This window comes from Acanthopagrus latus, chromosome 7 (genome assembly GCF_904848185.1).
Source record: "Acanthopagrus latus isolate v.2019 chromosome 7, fAcaLat1.1, whole genome shotgun sequence".
Classification (NCBI taxonomy): domain Eukaryota; kingdom Metazoa; phylum Chordata; class Actinopteri; order Spariformes; family Sparidae; genus Acanthopagrus; species Acanthopagrus latus.
Genome location: NC_051045.1, coordinates 18,058,265 through 18,080,480, shown reverse-complemented (window position 1 = coordinate 18,080,480; position 22,216 = coordinate 18,058,265). Strand labels below are relative to the sequence as shown.

Genomic DNA, 22,216 nt, shown 5'->3' with positions numbered 1-22,216 from the left:
GATCAATAGGCAGGGGAAGTGAAGAAAAGAGAGGTTTCTCCCTACACACCACAGATCATCCATAATGAGCAGGTGTGTCGATACTTAAGTGATGGCTCTTCACATGCTATTGACCGCTGACTCACAACACTAGGCAACCATAACTTCCTACACAACACACGAAAAGGAAAGGATTCTGGCGTGGTATTTCTGTTGCTGTAAACTGCAAAATGCTTTGATTCCAGGTGTGGTTTAGATAGCCATTTACAGAGATATTCTCTATGATGTGATTGGTGTATTTTTCCCACATACCCCACAACAATGTACAAATGCTGTAGTCCAGTGGCTGCACATTGCAAATGTCAATACTGCCCCCTCATGGCACCAGCATCCTAGTGCAGCACTCCAGGGGAGATGAGGCTGTGTCTGCAGTGTCACTGCATTGAACACATGCATTGATCACACCAGAGCCTAGCCATGCACTGGGATATTGACAATATGTGTGACCTCCTAGTGATCTGCAGTGGTGGAGGTTAAAATTGAAATAGTACAAACTCAAATGTTGCAGGTGTGTAAAAATAAAAGTTATATTTGAGCAGCACGTTCAGGTAAAACAAAAAAAACAACAACAAGCATTTCACTCATGATAGTGTGACGATATTCCCAGTAAAGCTCTCAATACACTGCAGAGAAGAGATCACAGATAGTGCTTGTGCTTCCACTCCAGGCCGGCAGGTGTCGCTCTCTCCCCCGCCGGCCTCCCGCCGAGCAGCTCCGAAGAAAAACAGTGAGGAAAAGAAGGCTGCTTCCTGCGACTCACATGTACACAGTCGTATCAAACTAGATGATGGCTTCTTCTTCTAAGAGTAGCGATTCCACAAACAGTGGCCTCAAAGACAACAGTTCAGACCCAAGCGACGAGGACAAACCCGAGTTGTGTCCTGGTTTTAGAGACGTGGACGCCTTTGTTAAAGTGAGTGAACTGACGACGCAGAGTTTAGGAGTTCAGACCAGCAGTCGAGAGGGACAACGTGGATGTGTGTGTGGTCACATTAGTGCAGATGAATATTAAGAAAAAAAAAACAAGAACAGCCGTCCTTTGACGTGATGTTTCCTCCAAGTAACCTGTTAGGTAAAGGTCGGTTTTTACGAGAGCTGAGCCCCGTTGGTGTGCTAATTGACGCTAGCTTATAAATATGAGCCTTTCTTAAAGTCTGTTTTCGTCTTGCATTTAATTTGAAGCTAGGTGTGCTAGGAGGGTAGAAAATAGAAAGTGAAATAGAGTAATGTTTTCCTCTAAAATATCACACACGTTAAAGTAGAGGTATATAATTACTCAACTCAGCTGAAGGTATTTAACTTAGCTAGCAAAAGTGATAGCTTTTAAATAGAAAAGTTAAAAAGAAAGCTAATATCTAACTAAGTTTGTGAAGCTGTCACAGCTAGTAAAAAGATGATTAGGTCAAATATGTTCTTGTGTAATTCAGCATTCAACAACTTAAACTATGTCACCTTTAATGGCCGCCATGTTTGTTTTGAAAACCTCAATATGAGGTGAAATAAACTAACTGAGAAGCAAAACACACATTATCCAAGTCATTTTATCTTCCAGTGTTTCTCTGTTCTAAATGATTAGTTATGCTACATTTGATTCTATTGAGATCATTTCAAGTAGTATTGAAGAATAACTAATTCACTAATTGTACACATTGATATCAGGGAGCACTGTATGTGAAAAGTTGTTAAGTTGCATTGTGGGTAATGTAGGTCCTTGGTTTTGAAACGTAGTCCATTGGTCTTGCATGTTACTCCTGTAACACTGTTGGATTCATGGTGGACATTTGATCAAAACTGATACAGCAGGACCAGAGATGTCTCCATTATATTCCACACATCCTTCTTCCTTTTTAAAAGTTTAGAATCTGTTTGGTGGAGTTGCCCTTTAACTAACAGCTCCACCTGTCTCTCCCCTGCAGCATGGATTTGGTGCTGTTTTATCCGCCACTAAAGCATCTGCCAGCTTGCCCCAAGCTGGAGATGAATTTGATTTCTATCGGAGCTTCCCAGGCTTCCAAGAGTTCTGTGAAAGTCAAGGAGACAAGCTCTTACACTTGTGAGTATATATTATCTTGTGGCATCTTGTGAGTTCTGGCTCAGTCAGACCTGCACCTGTCTCTGCCAGTGATGGCTATACCTCTCATTCAATAACCTTAAAGCTCATGAAACCAACAAAGTCTATCAGGAACTGTGGACTGCATGCCAAAGTTCACCTTTATTGAATGTGAACACATGAATTCGCACATTTTGTCCAAGAGAAAAGGCGCTCACGTGCTGTGTGTCCTTGGAATTGGAGGTTAACCTGATTCCAGTGGAGTCAAATCACCCCAGTTTTTGCAGTTGTTCTCTAGCAAACTACAAAATGCAACTTTACTCTCGTAGTCCATTTACAGTCCGTGACAGTACATCCTGTTTCGATGCGCAGCGTAAAAGCATGTCTGACTTAGTTAATTCTTGTCACGTTGTCTCTGTGTTAGCATGAGCCAGATAATGCAGGTCCACGGCTGCAGATCTCACCTCAGAGACCGGAACAAGCTGACAGGGTTGGAGGAGAGGTTCGACTTGGTTGTGGACTCGAACGACGTCATCCTTGAAAGAGTGGTATGACTTAAAGCTTCGAGGTTAACACAAATTTCATCACAAAGAAGTGTTTGCAAACCAACAGAGTGCATGAATCTGATTTCCAGGGGATTCTTCTTGATGAAGCTGATGGGGTGAACCGGACCCAGCAGCCTGTCATGCCCGCAGGGTTTCAGCCTCCCAAGATTGTCGTTTCCAGCTGGAATCGCAAGGTTGGCTAATTAACCTCTAAGCTCTTATGCTGCAGATTTGGGCTGAGTTCAAGCTGAAGCATTATGTGCAAGTCTTGGCGTTCAAGCGCTTAAAGCACCAGACTGTTTCTTTTTTGGAACACTTGATAAACATTCATACAGCTGCTTCACACCTTGTGGTAAACAACGCTTTTATTGATCAGGGTTCTGGCTCTGGCAGTCGTTCTGAGATGTTCCGACTGCTACACGCCAAGAATATCGCAAGGCCTCAGCTGAAATTCAAGGAAAAAGTTGACAACAGCAACACACCATTCATTCCCAAGATCTTCATCAAGCCCAACGCAGTAAAGCCTCTTCCTTCCTGTAAGACATCTCTCTCCTCCTCCAATCTTTTGTGTCGATAACAGTAATTTGGCAAATCTTCACTCTTCACATTCATCAAGTATTTGCTTTCTTGCTCTCCACTTGTAGATTTCACCAACAAACAAATCCGTAAAGAGAGACCCGAGGACCTCGATGTCCCGGCTGCCCTGGCTGACTTAATTCACCAGCAGAGAACTCAAGAACACGTTGAAGACATGTAAGACTTGTCTCTTGGAACATTGACTCTTTGGCCTTTTTGTATTTATCGTCTTCTATTTAAAGTTGTGATGTTGATGATCGTAGGTTTGCACACCCATATCAGTATGAACTGGATCATCTTGAAATACCAGAAAGCCTTCTCTCTAAGCCAGATGTGAAGGTGAGTCATCATGGTTCTATAATATGGCACTCTGCTTGTTGATATGGCTTCTGCTAAACCATTTGCTTGTGGGTTATTTTTTTAGATGTACAAACCAATGGATGAATCTAACTTCACCTTCATTGACACGCTGGAGGATTTGGTGGCTCTTAATGAGAAGTTGTGCAAATTGTCAGAATTTGCAGTGGACCTTGAGGTAAGGGATTGGAAAATAGCTTCTTGTATGCCTACACGATGTAATGTGATTCATTTGAACAGCCGAGCGACAGACGGTGTCTTTGTGACACTTAAAATGTTGACATCTTGAGTCAGGAAGGCACTGATTCAGTTTTGTGCTGAACTCTTATGTATGAGCAGAAGTTATGTTAACACTCTGTTCTCCACCACAGCATCACTCCTACAGGAGTTTCCTCGGTCTCACCAGTCTGATGCAGATCTCCACCAGAGAGGAGGACTTTATCATCGACACGTTGGAGCTCCGCAGCGAGCTGTACATCCTGAACGAGGCGTTCACTGACCCGGCCATTGTCAAGGTAATGGAGTTATCTGCAAATCCTTTGTTCCTGTATCCTGCTGATATTGACCGTCCACAGGGAAGATTATATTACATGTCTGCAACTTGTTTTTGGAATGGGCACAGTTTGTGTGGCTGTTTTTAAAATGGAAATGTCTCTTTCATTTTATTGTTGTTCAAGGGTTGTTTCATCTTGTACATCTCAAAGATTCCTATGTAGGCTGCAACTTACAGTTATTTTCAGTATCAATCTGCTGATTATTTTCACACTGATGTATATAATGTTAAAAAAAAGGAAAGAATTGCTTCTGTCTACCAACCAAATCCAAACATTTAAGAAGCTAAAATCATAGACATCTTTGCCTGTATAATGACTAGAAATGATTAAACATTTATTAGAATAGCTGGCCATTCATTTTCTTTCGATCACCAAATAAGTGGTTTAGCTAACTGACCTGAAGATATGTAATGATAATCAGTCTGACCACTTGTTCCGCTCGCTCTTTTGGTCTGCGTTGGAAAGCTGCATCATAGCATTCCCACATCACAGCAATAAGAAACAGCCTTAAAATGGCCTCAAGGAAATGTATTTTTTTTAGCAGATGAAATTGAAGATGACTCAGACTACTTATGAACTGGCTGCATCTGAACCATCTCAAGGTACCTGGTGAAGAAATCTCCAGCAGTGTTGTGATATTAAGTTTGCAAGGATGTAATCTTGAAACCTTTGAGGCGTGTCAGAGCCCTGCAGTTTTCACCCATGTTTAATAAATTTAGCGGGTGTCCTCTGGTGTGTGGGAGCTGCTGTGACTCACTCACTGTAGGATACCTGTGAAAAGTGTGCTGCGTGGGCTTGAACCACTAAGATCTGTGAAATAATCCAGATGGGAAAATGTCACATGTTGTGTCTCCAATTTTTAATCATTTTGATTCAAGTAATTTCTGCATCAAAGCAAGTCAAATTATTATTATTTTTAATTTGAGTAGCTCACCAGAGAGGTTTTTCAGCTGAATATCTTTCCTTCCTCTTCTCAGGTATTTCATGGTGCCGACTCTGACATCGAGTGGCTCCAGAGGGACTTTGGCTTGTATGTCGTCAGACTTTTTGACACGCATCAGGCTAGCCGAGCTCTGAACCTGGCTAGACATTCTCTCGACCACCTGCTGACACACTTCTGCAACGTGGGCTCAGACAAACGCTACCAGCTGGCCGACTGGAGGATTCGGTATGGAAACTGATACTTAGATGTAACTGTGGGTAGAGTAGTGCAGTGGTGACCTGTAGTGCACCTGATTTGGATCAGGTGTGTTCTTGCTTGGTTGGAGTGAAAACCTGCAGCCACATGGCCCTTCACTGGATCAGTTTGACACCACTGGAGTAATGCATCCTGCATTTCAGACTGTTTATAAGATTATTCTTGGGATGTATTCACATATGCTCCTTGTTTGGAAAAGTTGTTCAGAAACAAGGAGCATATGTGAAGACATCGGTCACACTCAAATGCAAGATAGATCAGTCAAATGACTTCTGATGATATACATTAGAAGCATTCAAGCGCTGCATAAACTTCAGTTCTTCACAGTTCAGTCTCCACTTTCATGTCCTAATAATGCACAGTGACAGTCATCAAAACTGTCCAGTCAACCAGATTTATGTCCTTCTGTGTGAATGAATATTTACTCCTGTTTTAATTACAAAACAAGAACCAGACCAAAACAATGCAACAGAAGTTTTACTTTTCCCTTGTTGCAGGTTGCCTTGCCTTGTTAAAGGTGTTAAAACACTCTTAAAATGTTTTTTTTTTTTTTTTTATTATAATTGATTTGGGCAGGTGAAGTGAATAATGTGTCATACTTTGGCCTTGTAGCCCCTTGCCAGATGAGATGGTGCAGTATGCCCGGACAGACACCCACTACCTCCTTTATATCTACGACTGTGTGAGGGCGCAGCTGTTGGATTTCAACCACGGGCAGCCTGGTCTTCTGCAGAGTGTCTGGAGCAAAAGCAAAGACATTTCCCTGAAGGTGAGCACAGACCTCATTTCATACATCATAAAGATTAAACTGACGCTTAAAAATCAACCTATTCCAGTGTAATTCTGTCAAGTATTCTCAGTTTCTTTTACTGCTTTCATATTTCTATATTGCCACACACATAATTTCCTGTATTTCCTGACATTTGTCACAATTGACTATGCCACCCCACTCCCATACAGAAATATGTGAAGCCTATATACACAGAGGAGTCATATCTGGAGGTGCAGAGGAAGCAGAAAAGGTCTTTCAACACCCAGCAGCTCACTGCCTTCAGACTGCTGTTTGCCTGGAGGGACAAGCTGGCCAGGCAGGAAGATGAAAGCACCGGGTAGGCTGTTTGGAAATGGATGGACTCGCTTCTCTGGAAATCCACTGCTGGAGCGGTTTTTCCTATTTATGACTTGTGCCCAGCCAGATTGTTGCAACCCACATGCTTCTGTGACAATCTCCCTGCTTTTATAATCATTCATAGTCTCTCTGCATCTGTCTCAACCTGTTTTAATTAAATGTTTTTTGCGTTTCAGATATGTCCTGCCTACTCACATGATGATCAAGATATCTGAGGAGCTGCCCAAGTAAGTGGATCAGATTTCCCACTTTGATTCATTTCTTTAGTGTTCGTTGTTCTCATTTCATTGCAGGTGGAATTTAGTGTTTTTATTCGTAACGTCCAGCAAAGTGAATTGTCTTTATCTTCTCAGAGAGCCTCAGGGCATCATTGCCTGCTGCAACCCTGTACCCCCGCTGGTGAGGCAGCAGGTCAACGAGCTCCATTTGCTCATGCAGCAAGCCAGAGAAATGCCTCTCCTTAAGGTGAGAAATGACAGGTGGAAGCAGGGATTTAACGTTTCCCGTCTGTGAAGTAATTTCAGCGTCTGTGTCGTTAAGTCACATGTCAGTGAAGTCGTCTCAATCGCTCAAACATCATTTTCTACACTCCACACAGGCGGAGATTGCTGCTCAAAAGAATAAGGGACTCACACCGATTAAAAAGGTTTGTCCAGAACTAATTCAACACGTGAATGTTTTAAGTTTTTGCTTTCTGCAGATGTTGCTGGGGTAAAATACATGTGATGTTGTATCCTTTTCCAGCCAGAGGTCACGCTGTTTGGTCCTCATGATACATCCAGGGTCTCTGAGAGTGACCTCCACCCGTTTTCTACAGATGGTAATTTTACATGTATATGTCGTGCGCTACCCTGTTGGTATAATATTTTAGTACCTTAAACACGTATTTATTTTCAGAAATGCCTGTGAAACAAGGGATGCTATTCTCAGATGATGAGCACAACATGGATGTTGATGTGCAGAAAACAAGTGGTCTCATGGCAGAAGCTAAAATCACACTGTTTGAGGTAGAGGTCTTCTTTAAGTCAACTTTTTTAAGTCAGTCGATTTGTATGCAGTGTCGAGGCCTAATGTAAGAACTCTGCTTCCTTTTTGAAGGAGCCAAGAAGCCTGAAAGACGAAGACTCCCTCCCTGTGGCTCAAATGAAAGCCAGACGTATCATTGAATCATTTGAAAACCCTTTCAGAATGGTGAGCGGTGAAGGTATTAACCCTCAGTTTTGTTTGTATTCGATGTTCCCAGACACACAGCATCTAACCATCTTCTTTAATTTCAGTATTTACCCACCAGTGATGTACACATCAACAAGAATGCCAAGTTTGACCCATCTTCAAAAATATTCGAGGTAAATATAGTCATGTATATCCAGACTTGGGCCTCGTCCACACATACACAGGCATTGTAAAAAACAGACATGACTTCCGTCCAGACGAGCATGTTAGCAGTTTGTTCTGTGTTCACAGACAGGAAATGTTTCTGCTCTTCAGAGTCCTCCTGGATAATGCTGTTTTTACTGAAAACGTTGTCAGCAGCCGTTTTTGTCTCCGTTTTCCATTATTATATTGAGATTGACACAAACGGGCACTGATAATACAGACAACATAACATCCATTGTGTAAGTGTCAGTGGCAAACTCAGATACTGCAGTATCATATAAACATACTCAGAGTTCACATTTGCCAATGATGCTACATTCACTGATATGGCCCAATTAGGAGGTGAATGTGGATGTCTGCCCATCCAGACATGAACACTGACAACTGAGTTTCTGAATATCTATAGAATATCTAGTTTTTTGGTGACCGTAGATGCTGTTTGCGTGTACTGTATATTTAGAGCCAAAATGAAGAAAGAAAAGCTTTGTTTTAAGAAATACTTGTGTACATGTTGACAGGGCCTTGTTTGTGTTTTCCTCTTAACTACATGTTCATGTCTGTACCATCTCATATTTACAGATCAGTAAAAGATGGAAACTGCAGAGTATTGAGCAGCAACAGAAAGAGCTGGAGGCCAAGAAGAAAGCCAAGGAAGAAACAAAGCAACTGGCAAAGAAAGTGGCAGGTAACTGGGTCTACCTTGCTCTAAATGTACTCTTTTTAGTATTGGTCCCTATTGAATTTCACTTTTAATTTCTGCAGATGAAAGAAACAAGGCTAAACAGAGCTACCAGGAGTCTCTTCAGAATGTTGCCACTGTTCGCCAGCAAGCAGCGGTGAGTCATTTGCACTCTCGTCCTTCCGTTTCCTCCACGCTGCCTCAGATAGGCTTTGCACTCTGTCAGCTTCGCTGTTGACGTCCCTGTTGGGTAGGAATGGGCCTATGATAAAGATGAGTTATAGTCACCCAAGAGCCGGGTACTGCGTATTAAAGATAGTGCTTTAATAGACAGCACACACCTCTGCATTGCCCCCTATTTTCTTGAGACACGGCTGGTATTTTTGTGCATAAATGCAGTGACTCACAAGCGAGTGAACCGCTGCTACCAGTCTGCAGCACAGGCCTTTTAGTGGCCTTTTAATATTTATATCTGTCACACGGTGTGTCTGGGGAAGAAGAAAGCACAGCGTGGGATTGAAGCATTAGAGACACGTCCTCCACTCATCAAAAGATTTCCTTTTGCTCCTGGGGAACAACAATAGCTACCGTCTACCCAAAAGCCCACTTTCTGTTGCCGCCATCTCTCTGGGGTATTGCCTGGCACCCTCCCGCTATTACGTGCTCACGCCACCATATGGTGTTTCCTCTCTGCTTTAAAGGCTCAGTGAGACAATAGTCCCTGTACTTCATCTTGAAAGAGAACAGTACGAGTGGTCACTGCCGTTTGACTCTTGCTTCTACTTTTCACCGCATGAGCCTTCAGCCATCAGTCGATGGGGCACACAGTCATGATGTGCACCACAGTAATCCATTGTGTGATGATGGCTTAAGTGAAGCGTTGGTTTTAAGGCGCTCCCTGCTGAAATGGCACTGGCAAATAAGCACGTTGGCACCGTCTGGTGGAATGCATTACAGTCAGACCAGTTGGCAGCCGCACTTGAAAGTAACACTCGTCAACCTGCCAACTGCAGGCAAACATTGGCTCGGCCGATTAACTGTCAGTTCCAGTCGGCACTTTGGCAGTGAAGTTTTTCCTCTTTCTTTTCTAATTTCAGTTTGAAAAAAAAGCTTTGTGGTTTTCCAAAGCTTCTATTGCATTGATGTTAGGAATGACATTATCGAGGGAATATAGCTGTTATTGGGCTCCAGCATCGGTCATTAGTGACAGTTATTCATAAAAAATTGATTTACTTCTATCATTTCAGTTTAATCAAGTCAGATGAATAAATCAGAAACAACCACAGGGAGATGATATCACAAAAATACATGATTTTTCAAGACATTTGATTAAAAGTACCATCATAAATGTAATACTTTTAATTGGATCAACAAATATAAATCAGAATCGTGTCATCCTTTCTTCAAGTTAATAAATAAGGATGATAGAACCTACTTTTTTGAGGAAATTGTGTTGTTTTTGTTTTAAGCAGTATTGTAATTACTAAACCATAATGAAGGTTGAACCTGTGACGCAACACTGATGCTGTCATTCACACAATACACTGCAATTGTGATTACATAAATACACACAGTTAATAATACATTTGTTGAAAGATTTATTTTGAAAATTAAACAGAAAATGATTTCATTAGGGGTCTGCAAAAGGCAGCGCAAAGAAAAGAGAGAGGGTTCCCAGTGAGGTTGGAGAGTCGACTCCCAAACCGAGTAAGAAGCCGATGACATCTGCAGAGAAGCCTCAGAAGACTGAGCCGCCTCCAGAAGAGAGCTTTAAGCCCTTTGACTACAGTCAGTCCGACCTCAAAGTATTTGCTGGTATGTATATTGTTTAGGTTTTTCATATTACTTTGGACAAATCCAGTCGTAATTGACCTTCTGTTGCAGTAATAATGAACTGACAAACATGCATCTTCTTTTTTACAGGTAATAAATCAAAGGACAACACACAGTTTGATCCCAACCGGCAAGCCCATGATTTTAAGAAAAAGGTATTTATTTTTTTAATACATTTGTGTGTTGGAACAATATATATTTGGTTAGTGCTTGATGAATTTTAAAATATTGGCCCAACAGAAATTTGGCAGAGGACAGAAATCCAATTTGGGAGCTGGAGGCCGGAGTATGTCATACATGGCTGGAAAATCTGACAGGTAAACATACAGTAGACAGTAAAATGCATAAGAGGAATATTTTGTTTTCTTGAACAAATTCAAACATCCCGGTGTGTTAATCATTGTGTGTTTATTCTCTACAGAGGATTCCGGCACAACTGGCCCAAAAGATAAACTCTCTTTGATCTTCCTTTTCTGTCTTATTTTAAAAACTTGTTGTTTTTTCATCCTGCAGGAACAGTGTTTCTCATGTTTCCCTTGCCAATGAAATTCAGTATTTCAATATTTTATGAATTTCAAAATGTCCTTTTTTTCCCATCTGCGGAACAGTTTACGTTGTAAATATGTGGACACACAAACCTCTTTATTAAAGATGATTTTAGAGGAAAAGATTCTTGCCTACATTATTTTTATTAAAACCAAATGTTTAAAAAAAAGGAGTTTCCTTTTGGGAAAACACTATCATAATCAGACTTTTCTTCTCAACTTTCACCCCTGATATTAAGATACAGACAGAAATGTAAAAGTATGTTTTGTGCACATAAGCATTGTCATGTTGAAACAGAGGAGGGAAATCTTCAAACTGTTGCCAGAAAGTTAAAAGACCACCACTGTTTAAAAAAAAAATGTTTGCTGTAGTATTAGGATTAGCCATCAGTTTACTGTGTAGTCTGAGCTGAAACTCATAAACAGCACTGTCTCTGTTTCTCATTTATAGCTGCGTTCTTTGTGATAAGCTGATGCATTAACCAATTCAGAATGGTCTCGCCTTTTTTTTTCGTAGCTGGCCCTGTTGTTTCCCTAACAAAGAACATTATATCCAAGGGATAAAGTAAGCAAACTAATCACACTATCAAGAGCAAGCCGAGAAGAATTTCAGTGAAGGTAACACCCTCTAGCAGTCACTGGTCTGATCTCAGTGGTTCATTTTGAGACCAATCACAGGTGCAAAATGGAGCAAAGCTGTTGCAGTCTGTTCCAAAAAAGCATTATTGCCCTATTTGCTAAACAAATCTCTATCAAAAGCACAGAAGGAGGCTTGATGTTTGTACATGCTGCGGTGCTTAAATAGAAAAGTTGAGAACCTATTTCCAGGCTATGACAGTTACTTTGAATCCTAAACTTTCCATTATACACACATGACTGATGTTAATATAAGATTTAGGAGCACCACAGACTAGTAATCCAAGTATTAAGTCGTAACCCCTGAAGTAAGAAATGGTAAACCTTTGACAGTGACAGCATGCTTTAATCCTGTGTTATACAAAAGTATAAGGACACCACTATCGACTCTGTATTTTGGAGTTTAGGCTGGATCTCTAAACTCTGTGGTTTTGAAAATCCAATTGATGTTTGTAGAGATAAACAAAGTGAGGTCATGTCATATTTTTCAGTCCTCATTTAATATAAAACCATTAAAAGTGGTGCTGAGCTGTTTCTGTTGTGTTTAAAGGACTACAACACATGTCAATATTAGAAAAAAAAAATGACTATAACTGTGTATGTCATTACATCAAACCAATATGGTCACATAATAGTGTTGGATCAGTTCAAATATGTTTGAGCAGGCCCAGGTCAGTCCCAGGCTACTGACTGGCTGATATCAGCCCATCACAGATCATGTATAATGTTTCCTGATTTAATCTGAATTTTTTTTCCTGCTAAAGATTTCAATGCAGAAAAAAGATGCTCAGGATTATTTATAATTATTACATTTGCTGTGAAGTTTACTGTTTCGGGGAGCTGATGTCATTTTAGTTATTATTATTATATCATTCTTTTTTTAAAATGTAGAATATCCTCCCTCCATGACATATCATTGTCACAAGTGCTTGACTACCACATGTGAGACATCACTGCAAAAAATGTGTGTATATCAGCCAATATATTGATGTCATCGATTACATTTGTATCATTTTTGGCCCCAAACAGGATTATAGGTTGGGCTTTACCTAGGATGTTAAATGACAAAAGACGAGATGGAATTAAAGCAGAGATATTATAGATAACAAATGAGGACTTAGTATGCAGGCTACCACTGTTATATGTGAATGCAAGTACTGAGAAGGGCCCATTAATAGTATTGTTCATATGATGCATCATTTTGTTCTACCTGAGCTGATTTTGTAAAATAGAAGAGATGCACTTAAGAAATACTATTTCATTTTTCATCACCTCCAGTTTCTTTCTTAATGTAGACCAGGCAAAATATATCGATTGATATGTTAAAGATATATTACCGTTAAAAATAGAAAGCCACCCTTATGATAGAGTTTAAAAGATTTAGGAGGAAGTTGTATGATGTGTATCTGATTAACATGAAAATATGAATCCCTTTGGAAAAAGGCCTTACTTGAAAAAATAAATATAAAATGGTCACACTCCCTTACCCACTCTGTCCTTTGGGTCTAGTTCCCGCGCATGCGCAGTGGTACGGCACCGCGGTTTAGCTTCACGTGGGCTCTAGGAGCCCTACAGCATGCATGCAGCTACGCATGGACGGCGCTGTTGGTGCGATGTCAACCGAACTATACACGAACCGGTACACCCTGTCACCATTGGCCCGAACAACGGCAAGACACTGACGTCAACGGCGTCCCATTCGTTAAAACGCCAGCCATCATGTTCAGCCGTCAGATACCGGGGAAGTGTCAGATCTTTGTCGTAACTTACTCACGTCGCCACACTTATAAACACGTTTGTATTACTTGTGGCAGCTGACCACCATGGACGACATTAAAGATGGATGGTTTACGGAAAAATGCACGTTATGGCCCGGACAGGCGATGAGCCTCCAAGTGGAGGAGGTCCTCTACAACAAGAAGTCCAAATTTCAAGATGTTATGGTTTTCAAGAGGTGAGTACTTTTAGCTACACAACTTGGCTAACGTTGCTAGCTGTTAGCATTTGCCAGAAATGAATGAGCAATCTGAGGCTCGTGGCATCTTGAGAAGTTTCCTCCGCGGGGACGATAGCTACATGTTAGTGGTTCTCTTTATGTCAAGCTGTAGCTCACAAATAAACCAGCTAGGTAGTAAATTAACTAGACTTGGATAACGAAAGTGCTAAGTAACCGTCACTGTTGGGTAAACAAATCACGGAATCTCTCTCTCTCTCCTCTTTTTTTTCCTGGAGTGGTGGAAATCATGTGCTGCTAGACTTCGTGCTTAACTTCTATGAATCCAACTCAAGTTATATTTCAATATTCTGGACTCAGGGATTTCAAACTGCCACATGTGCCTCATGCTCTGTTGTAACGTCATTTCCCAGTAAAACCTATGGGAATGTGCTGGTGCTGGATGGAGTGATCCAGTGCACAGAGAGGGACGAATTCGCCTATCAAGAGATGATTGCCAACCTGCCCCTGTGTAGCCATCCTTCCCCCAAGAAGGTATCACTAAGATTTATTCATGTGAAATTCACTGATGTTGCAGTATGACAACACAAAGGAGACAAGCCCTGTTTCTTGTCCTGGCAGTCAACACAACTTCCATTTTCTACAGGTGCTGATTATCGGCGGAGGAGACGGCGGTGTGCTGAGGGAAGTGGTGAAGAATCCGCTGGTGGACTCGGTGGTTCTGTGTGAGATAGATGAGGTGGGAGCAGCACCACTGGCGAGGATTCCAGCTTCTCTCTAGAGAGCTGCACTGATATGTCCGTAATACTGCACCTCACTCAGCGTTAATGTTGTCTGCTCTGCAGGATGTCATTAATGTATCGAAGAAGTTCCTCCCAGGAATGGCCAAAGGTTTTTTCAGTCCCAAGCTCACCCTCCACGTTGGAGACGGCTTTGAATTCATGAAGCAGAACCAGGATGCCTTCGATGTCATTATTACGGATTCCTCAGACCCTGTTGGTAAGGTCCACTTTTCTGTTAACAATAACGTCTTTGTCTGCAGGAGGCGGTAGTCCTGTATTGAGTTCTGTTTTGGTTTTTTTTTGTGGCAGGACCTGCTGAGAGTTTGTTCAAGGAGTCTTACTATCAGCTGATGAAAGCAGCATTGAGAGGCGGTGGAATTCTTTGTTCCCAGGGTAACTTAATATTTCACCACATTTGTGTGTTAAAAATTGTAGAAAGGCTGATGACTGATTTGTTTTTTATCTTTTTAGTGAGTTCCTGACTTGAGTAGAATTTACAACAGTTTACATCTTCTTTTCAGTTGATTCCTCTTGGTTGATATTCCCATTTATGTAGTCTTGACATGGAAGGATGCCAAAAAAGGCAGACAGGAAATTAACATGGCCTTTCCTCTGCTCTTGTGTCACTTTCACAGGAGAGTGTCAGTGGCTCCATTTGGAGCTGATAAAGGAGATGCGAACCTTCTGCAAGACCCTATTCCCTGTGGTGGACTATGCCTACAGCACCATCCCAACCTATCCCAGTGGCCAAATTGGATTCATGCTCTGCAGTAAAAATCCTGTAAGTGTGTTTGTCATTCTCTATATGCCATCCGCCACACACCTGATTGTTGTCGGGTTGCCTAATATGAACGAGACTGGCTTATTGCGAAACCATTCCATCATGCATTAACTTGTCCACCGTTTGTGATTGGTATTGTCTGTCAGATGACTGAAGTGCCTCTTCCTTTTCTGTAACTCAGGAAACAAATTTCAGGGATCCAGTGAAAGCACTGTCAAAAGAAGAAATGGAAAATATGAACCTTAAATATTACAACCCCGAAATTCACAAAGCATCATTCGTCCTCCCTGAGTTTGCAAGGAAGGTAAATAAAACATTGTATTCATAAATGAGTTGCATGCACTTGAATGCAAGTCCAAACAGTTAAATATTGGCTACATGTCAACCAGTATCTTCTTGAAACACTGACAGGTACTTGAAGCGTGACCAGCAGCAACAGATGTTCATTTTCTACCTGGCCCTCAGATCACAAATAAGCAACATGTTCTACGGCTTCTTCACCTCCTCATCACAGCTCAGCACCACTGAAGAGGGTAGCTTCATAATGATTTTATGGGTAGGGGGAAACTTATAATCAGTGGATGGAAATTTTCGGAGTGATAGTGAGAAAGTCTCTGTTCTACCCTTTCCTTCCTTCCAGTCTTACACACTCTTGGTGTTTATTTATTTGTGATGTATTTGGGTTTTTACCTCTAACTCTGTCATTGTCTTATCAGCATGAGGAGCAATTTAATTTTTACTGTGGGAAAGAGCGTCGCAATCAACCCTGACCTCACTCTGAAACTGTACTGTTTATTGGATTCACTGCATAACACTTTATGCAATATATTACGTACTATATAGAGTATGTATATGTAATGTATTGCTGTACTTTTATTTGTAATGTTTGATATCCGTTTGTACTCGTAGGAAGATACACCGTTGTCACCCACCATGACTGTCATTTCAGAATGCTAGAGTCCTCACACATGAACCCTATAGTGCCTGAAATTGTTTATTTTGTGTTGAGAAGAACTTGTTCTGTATCTATTATAGTGTACCAGGCAGATTGTGTCCTAGATGATGGATCAAGTGTCACGAGTCGAGAAAATTGTCCCTTTTTGAAATATCACCAACTGAAGTGAATTGATGCTCAGCTACGATCATCAGTATAATTTGGAAGACTTTAATGTTACGGTGTTAAAAATAAAATAAAATGGAGGATGGCATTGGAAGTTTTTAATGCACAAAATGTCTTTAATGTGAATTGATTATGCAAACTTGCAGTCTTGGGTATTGACTACCTTTTTAGTGAACTTGTATTGTAGGAAGCCAGTTTGCGGAGTCATGATTACATGACCTGTTACTACCTATTAGTTGTAAACCTCATATTCAATTCTTGATGACCTGCGCAATGAGTTTGTGTTTTATGATAATAAATAAATTGATCATTAAATGAGATCTGTGTGCATTCAGCCACTGACAGATTTAAAGCCACTTTATGTAGGAATTGGTCTTCTGTGTGATTTGGATCAGGAAAATGTAAATTGGAGTGAAAACCAAACATTTTCTCCATTTTAAAGATACAATCAAGTTTCACCAACAGCATTGGTATTGAGTGACATGGTGCCTTCAAGTGTTATATCCTTGTCCCAGGAGATCCTACACACCCACCCAAGTTATGTAGTGCATATATAAGTGATTGGGATGAACAGCTGGACCGACAGAGACACCATTATTACAAGTCCGTGCACCAGCAAAATGATTTTGAAGCTGTTACTTTAAAAATAGTTGCTTATTGTTGTTTTAATCAAGCAGCTGCTTCTTTATTAGCACAAAAAGACACGTTACAGGTTCAAGCACAGTAATGGTCAGCAAACCAGTTACCAGAAGTTTTGTCACCGTGGACAGGTGGCAGGTCATGCTGGAAAAGGAAATCCATCTCCATACTGAATCTCCATACTGTATGGAAATGCTGATTTCCTTTTTCCAGCAGGTGTAGTAACTGGCTTGCTGACCATGATATTACTGTGCTTGATTGGTTTGCCAACTCACGTGACCTGAAGCCCGTGGAGGATCTATGGAACATTGTCAAGAGGTAGATGAGAGACACCATACCGAACAATACAGACGAGCTGAGGGCCGCTATCAAAGCAAAATGGGCTTCAATAACACCTCAGCAGTGCCACAGGCTGATCGCCTCCACGCCACGGTGCACTGATGCAGTTAGTCATGCAAAAGGAGCCCTGACCAAGTGAGCACAGTTTTCAGAGAGGGTGACATTTCTGTATTATAAATCCCTTTTATGATTGGTCTCATATAGTGTTCTAATAATTTGAGATACAGGATTTTCATGAGCTGTAAGATCATCCAGATTAAAACAAAAAAGGTTAGAAATATTTCATTTCATGAAGAAAAAAAATGAACCTTTCCATGATATTCACAGTATTTGAAATTTACCGGTAGATGCAGGACTGCATTCTGGTAAAGTGATTGATGATTGTAATTTTGATGTGTTCTCCAGCCTGCTTCCGATTAACCCATAATGCACTCCTTAGCTGCTGGTATTAACAATGCTTTGGTACAAATGAGGTCTGAGTGTAGTTTCACTTTCCAGGCACAAGATGGCACCCCTTACCAGCCACTTTCACACTGTCAAGGTATGAAGGAATGCTTTCAAATTACTCTGTTCCAATTCACCAAATGCATTTTCAGAGACTCTGTCTTTGTTTTTTGTGTTTTTCTTTGAATTGGAATGAAAAAGCCCCGTGAAGCCTCTCGTCTGCATTTATTGGTTCAGATGAGTCGGATTTTTTTTGTGATGGAAAGTGTCACTGTTGCTCTTAGTTGCATCAACTCCAGTTCTTGTTGTGTAAGACCTCAGCCCCCTCTGGCTTTCTGTTAAAAAGTGGCCGACCTGCCACAATGCAGTGCATGATTGTCATACTTCCCTAACAGCAACCACAAATATTGTGTTTGATGTCGATGTGTTTTAATAATAATATCTGCGCTGCTGTAGCTTTAAGGACGATGTGTCATTTGTGTCTTCTTCAAGTCAAATTTGAAATGTTTCCAGTGCAGCTGAATAGACCGATTTACCTGTTCAGTAGACTAAAACCTCAGTTGATCTTTGAGTCTGTGTTCCTTTGTGATCCCTTGAAGAGAGTTGTTGAGAGTTGGTGCTTGGGGACATACATGAAGTAGATGTAGTGAAAATGGAGACTTCCATGCACATTAATGAGATCTGGGAAGAACCTATGCCAGTCCGTCAGCCTGACGTTTGTTCACAGTTTGAAGTCTCTTGCGGGCTGGACGGCAGATACTCTTTAAGGAGGCCAGTCGTTGCAGACTCTTCAAACAGACTGAATTCCCAATATAGAGCCATTTCAACAGTCGGCTAATCTTTGGATTGGCTCCAGGCCTTCTTCAGATCAGCGGTGTATGAAGAAAATACCCCAAACATCATTTTTGAAACCACGACAAATCCATTTGAACATAATCAGCTGAGGCCTACTGGAACATAAGTACTGTCTGTTCCCTGCCGGCAGCACCGTCTGAAGACGTCACCACAGTAAACTCAGTTAATTGTGCTATTTCATCGGTGTAACCTGGAGGCCGAGGGCAGCTTCTCCACCACTTGAGACAATCATTTCCTCTCAGACAAGAAAGTCTGTTTAGCTCATCTACTGTAGATCAGTATAAAAGGGTTCTGCAGGACTTCAGAAGTCACACACACTTTTTATCAATTCTACATTTATGGATTTTATTTAGCTACGTACACGAAGGCTGCAATGTTTAGAGATATGACACATAAATGAGTGTTAATGTAGGCTGCAGCGAACATTTTTGTACTGTGTGACCACCATCGGGCTTCAATTAAGGAACATTTTCATCATCTATTAACCTGCTGATTATTTTCTTGATTCGAGGGGAATTATGTCATTCAGGATATGAGTTTTAACATTAACAATATTAATGAGGTTATAATGTAACATATTCATTTTTTTCCCATAACTGAATAAACAAGCTTTTTCCCAGAGGAAAATAAGGGAGTTAAGACAAAGTTAAACAGTGTGACAGTGTTTTCCTTTATGTTTATTCTGTTTATCTATTCAGTTATGAAAATGTGGAACGTTTGTTTATTTGGATTTTTTATTAGGCATCAAAAATCAGTCACTGAAGATCTTTCCTCGTTTTATTCAATTTCTTCCCCAAAACTACATAGTGCACAACTGATTAGTTGTTTGGTGTGTACAACATCTGAAAACTGTTGAAAGTGACCGGCAGTGTTTCTCAAAGATGTCCTCCTTCATTGTCTTTGTCCTGTCCGCAACCCAAAGATATTCAGGTTACTTTAGGAAAGGAGGACTAACAAAACCAGAAAACATTTACGTTTATGACACTGGAATAAGAGAATGTGACTCAAGCCAATTAATCGATTATATTAAAAAAAATGTTACCAACTGATCAATGATTCATCGTAGCTCTGCTCCATATTATATCAGACAACTACATCCTTAAACATAATCAATTGTTGTGTAACTCGAAGCAGACTAAGGCTAAAGAAAACAAAAGCCAATATACTCATTTAATATGCACTGGGAGCTGGAGACTGCTTTTCACTTGTTGAATCCAAGCAGCTTATTCAGTAGTGTGAATTTAATTGAACTGCAGCTACAGCCTATTATATATGTACAATATGTTTCACAGTCTCACAGCATTTCTTACCCACCCAATGATATTCCAGACATTATTCTTTCTGTTCATTTACTTGGGATATAGTTACAGAGCTTTTACGAACACATTTTCATCTGACAAGCAGCCTGATGTTGGTTATCAGCCTTTTACCCAAACCTGCTCATAGTTTTCCTGCTGAGCCAAAGACTGGTGTTTTATTTTTCCACTCAGACAAGCATATAAAAACCTACTACATTTAATCTACCGATATGGTAAATAGTAATCTAACGACTTGTCCATGTTAATACAGATCAAAGTTAACCATCAGCTCCATCGTACATCTCTCAGGTAAATCTCAGAGGATGAATTGCTTTTTCTTCTTCTTCTTCTCCTGTTTGTTTTTTTTTAACAACTCACTCCACTTTATTGGTGGTTTGCATTTACTGAAGACGGCCCCTCAAGTCATGGTGGGTGTCAGACAGTTCAATTGTAATCTGGAGGTGTCGGAGAGGCTCACAGAAGCACTCTGACAGGAATCAGATGTTGACAGAAGAACGGCGCGAGGCACTGATCAGCCAGCTTGTGGTCCTTTTGTATTTCAGATTTGCTTCTTACTGTCACAACACAGCCTTGAGTCATCGCCCAGGTGATGAGTGGTGGAATTGCTTGTCCACCTGCCTGGAGAGGTCTTGTTTGAGGCTGTCTCTCATAACTGCCAGTACATTAGTTATATGTTGATGTCAAAAACCCGGTGACGTGGTCGTCTGCCGCAGATGTTCTTCCTGATGAATCACAGGAACGCATCACAATTTGTCAAAAAGGTTAACTGTTGAGCACTTCCATTTGTTTTGTCCTGAACCATTCATCTCGCCTCCTTTTTCACCATCACGTACACATCCCCCCCACCTACCCGCCCAAACACACGCACACATACACCCTCCACCCTCCGTCATACACCCACCACCCTCCACGTCAGTAGCAGACGGGGGGGGGGGGAGAGAGGCGTATAAAAGAGTGAGGGACTTTGGAGGTAGAGCAGAAGAAACATCACTGGTTTCCAAATCTTGTGACCAGCTGCCACCAACTGCTACTTGCACTTTCTCCAGCGCTCTACTCTCTGGATCTCTGGCCAGTGTGAGCTGCTCAGACTCTCGCTCTCTCTCTCAAACACACACTCACACACACATTTTTTTTTTTTTTTTTTCAAATCTCTGTGAGCCTCCTGCTCCTGTGACTGTAGCTGTGGTCCGTCACCTGTACTCCTGTCACAGCATGCAGCTCCTGATGGTGATAGCAGCTCTCATGGGGGTTCTCTTCAGCGTTAGAGCAGCCGCCGTGCTTCCTGTGGAGGACAGGAGCCCCATCCATTTGAACAGGGTGAGGAGGCTGATTCTTATCTTTCATTTGTACTTCACTGCACTTAATTTAACTGTCTGTATCCATTTTTCTTGTTGGAACCATTGCTCGAATTTGAATTTGAAAAGGGATGTTTCATTTACAGTCCTGCTTGTGAAATACAAAGTGTGATTTCTTATTTGTATCGAAGAGTTTTCAAGAGAAAATCTACTCAGTTTTAAATGTATGCTGTTAATTCATGTGTTTTGAATAGAAAAAGAAAAAAATAACAGTTTTTTTTTCACATTTTCTATGATCCAGTCTCTTTAATAACTTGCCCTTTTCTGATTTTTGCACAGGAGCTGAGCAAAGAGCGCAAGGAGCTGATCCTGAGGCTGGTGTCCGGCTTGTTGGACGGAGCTCTGGACACCAACATGCTGCCGGGGGAAGCGGCACCTGTGGATCTTGAGGAGCCGCTGGAGTCCCGACTGGAGGAGAGGGCTGTCTACAACAGGCTATCGCTGCCTCAGCGTGACCGCAAAGCCCCCTGTAAAAACTTCTTCTGGAAAACTTTCACCTCCTGCTAACAACGCCCGTAAAAAAAACCCACCCGGCTCTGCCCGCCGACTGTACTCCTTCTCCTTCCAGCTCCACATGAACTGTAGTAGACCTCAGCTGCACATATCATCCACACCTGTCAGACGTGCGGCATCGATGGACTTCACTGAGACAGACAGTGCGTCTGTTTGAATATTAATGATTTATGTATCTATTTATGTATACACTGTATGTATTTATGTATGTAACATTTTATTTTAGGGTCAACAATAAAGCATGGATATAATATTTGAGATGGTTATCACAGTTAATTGCCTTTGATCAAAACAAGAGAGAAGGTTGTATTTTCCACCTGCTTCAACAACATAAATGCAATGTCAAATTTCATGCAAGAAATGATGGCTGTACTTTTTTTTTTGGGGGGGGGGGGGGGGTTGGCGGGGTATTGGAACATTTCAAAGACTTAAATGATGGAAATATATTAAAGTTTGCATATCTCCTTAAAAAATGGTCGTAAATGGTAGACCTTCTTTGTTAAAAGCCAGTCAGGTGTTCTCATGCCGTCCATAATTTGAACATCTTATTTATGCTGCTTTGTACTTGTTGCTGTTTAACTGTCTTTCTAGTTTACA

General features: G+C 41.1%; 3 protein-coding genes across 3 annotated transcripts; all 3 read left to right on the top strand.

Moving 5' to 3' along the window:
• Window positions 1-757: 757 nt before the first annotated feature.
• On the top strand, window positions 758-11,007 carry exosc10 (exosome component 10). The gene is made up of 25 exons (XM_037105071.1): window positions 758-952; window positions 1,956-2,092; window positions 2,514-2,637; window positions 2,724-2,828; window positions 3,011-3,170; window positions 3,279-3,387; window positions 3,474-3,549; window positions 3,635-3,745; window positions 3,939-4,082; window positions 5,099-5,289; window positions 5,932-6,088; window positions 6,280-6,428; window positions 6,625-6,675; window positions 6,802-6,913; window positions 7,047-7,094; window positions 7,193-7,268; window positions 7,346-7,455; window positions 7,547-7,639; window positions 7,726-7,794; window positions 8,405-8,510; window positions 8,588-8,661; window positions 10,139-10,319; window positions 10,428-10,492; window positions 10,578-10,654; window positions 10,759-11,007. The coding sequence occupies exons 1-25, from the start codon at window positions 824-826 to the stop codon at window positions 10,787-10,789; spliced, it is 2,685 nt and encodes an 894-aa protein (XP_036960966.1). The 5' UTR covers window positions 758-823; the 3' UTR covers window positions 10,790-11,007.
• A 2,234-nt stretch (window positions 11,008-13,241) lies between these two features.
• On the top strand, window positions 13,242-16,475 carry srm (spermidine synthase). The gene is made up of 8 exons (XM_037105072.1): window positions 13,242-13,472; window positions 13,886-14,006; window positions 14,119-14,211; window positions 14,318-14,471; window positions 14,564-14,647; window positions 14,890-15,035; window positions 15,217-15,339; window positions 15,447-16,475. Exons 1-8 carry the CDS (start codon window positions 13,342-13,344, stop codon window positions 15,459-15,461), a joined length of 867 nt encoding a protein of 288 aa, XP_036960967.1. The 5' UTR covers window positions 13,242-13,341; the 3' UTR covers window positions 15,462-16,475.
• A 4,247-nt stretch (window positions 16,476-20,722) lies between these two features.
• Window positions 20,723-21,971, top strand: cort (cortistatin). Its single transcript, XM_037104769.1, has 2 exons — window positions 20,723-21,068; window positions 21,386-21,971. Exons 1-2 carry the CDS (start codon window positions 20,964-20,966, stop codon window positions 21,611-21,613), a joined length of 333 nt encoding a protein of 110 aa, XP_036960664.1. The 5' UTR covers window positions 20,723-20,963; the 3' UTR covers window positions 21,614-21,971.
• The last annotated feature ends 245 nt before the right edge of the window (window positions 21,972-22,216 follow it).

Excerpts from the sequence above, each read along its gene's own strand:
- cort (XM_037104769.1), top strand. The coding sequence starts at position 20,964 with ATGCAGCTCCTGATGGTGATAGCAGCTCTCATGGGGGTTCTCTTCAGC. Across the intron at positions 21,069-21,385 it reads GCCCCATCCATTTGAACAGG|GAGCTGAGCAAAGAGCGCAA; the intron begins GTGAGGAGGCTG and ends ATTTTTGCACAG.
- exosc10 (XM_037105071.1), top strand. The coding sequence starts at position 824 with ATGATGGCTTCTTCTTCTAAGAGTAGCGATTCCACAAACAGTGGCCTC. Across the intron at positions 2,829-3,010 it reads TTTCCAGCTGGAATCGCAAG|GGTTCTGGCTCTGGCAGTCG; the intron begins GTTGGCTAATTA and ends TTTATTGATCAG. Across the intron at positions 5,290-5,931 it reads CTGGCCGACTGGAGGATTCG|CCCCTTGCCAGATGAGATGG; the intron begins GTATGGAAACTG and ends TTGGCCTTGTAG.
- srm (XM_037105072.1), top strand. The coding sequence starts at position 13,342 with ATGGACGACATTAAAGATGGATGGTTTACGGAAAAATGCACGTTATGG. Across the intron at positions 14,007-14,118 it reads GCCATCCTTCCCCCAAGAAG|GTGCTGATTATCGGCGGAGG; the intron begins GTATCACTAAGA and ends CATTTTCTACAG. Across the intron at positions 14,472-14,563 it reads GGATTCCTCAGACCCTGTTG|GACCTGCTGAGAGTTTGTTC; the intron begins GTAAGGTCCACT and ends TTTTTGTGGCAG.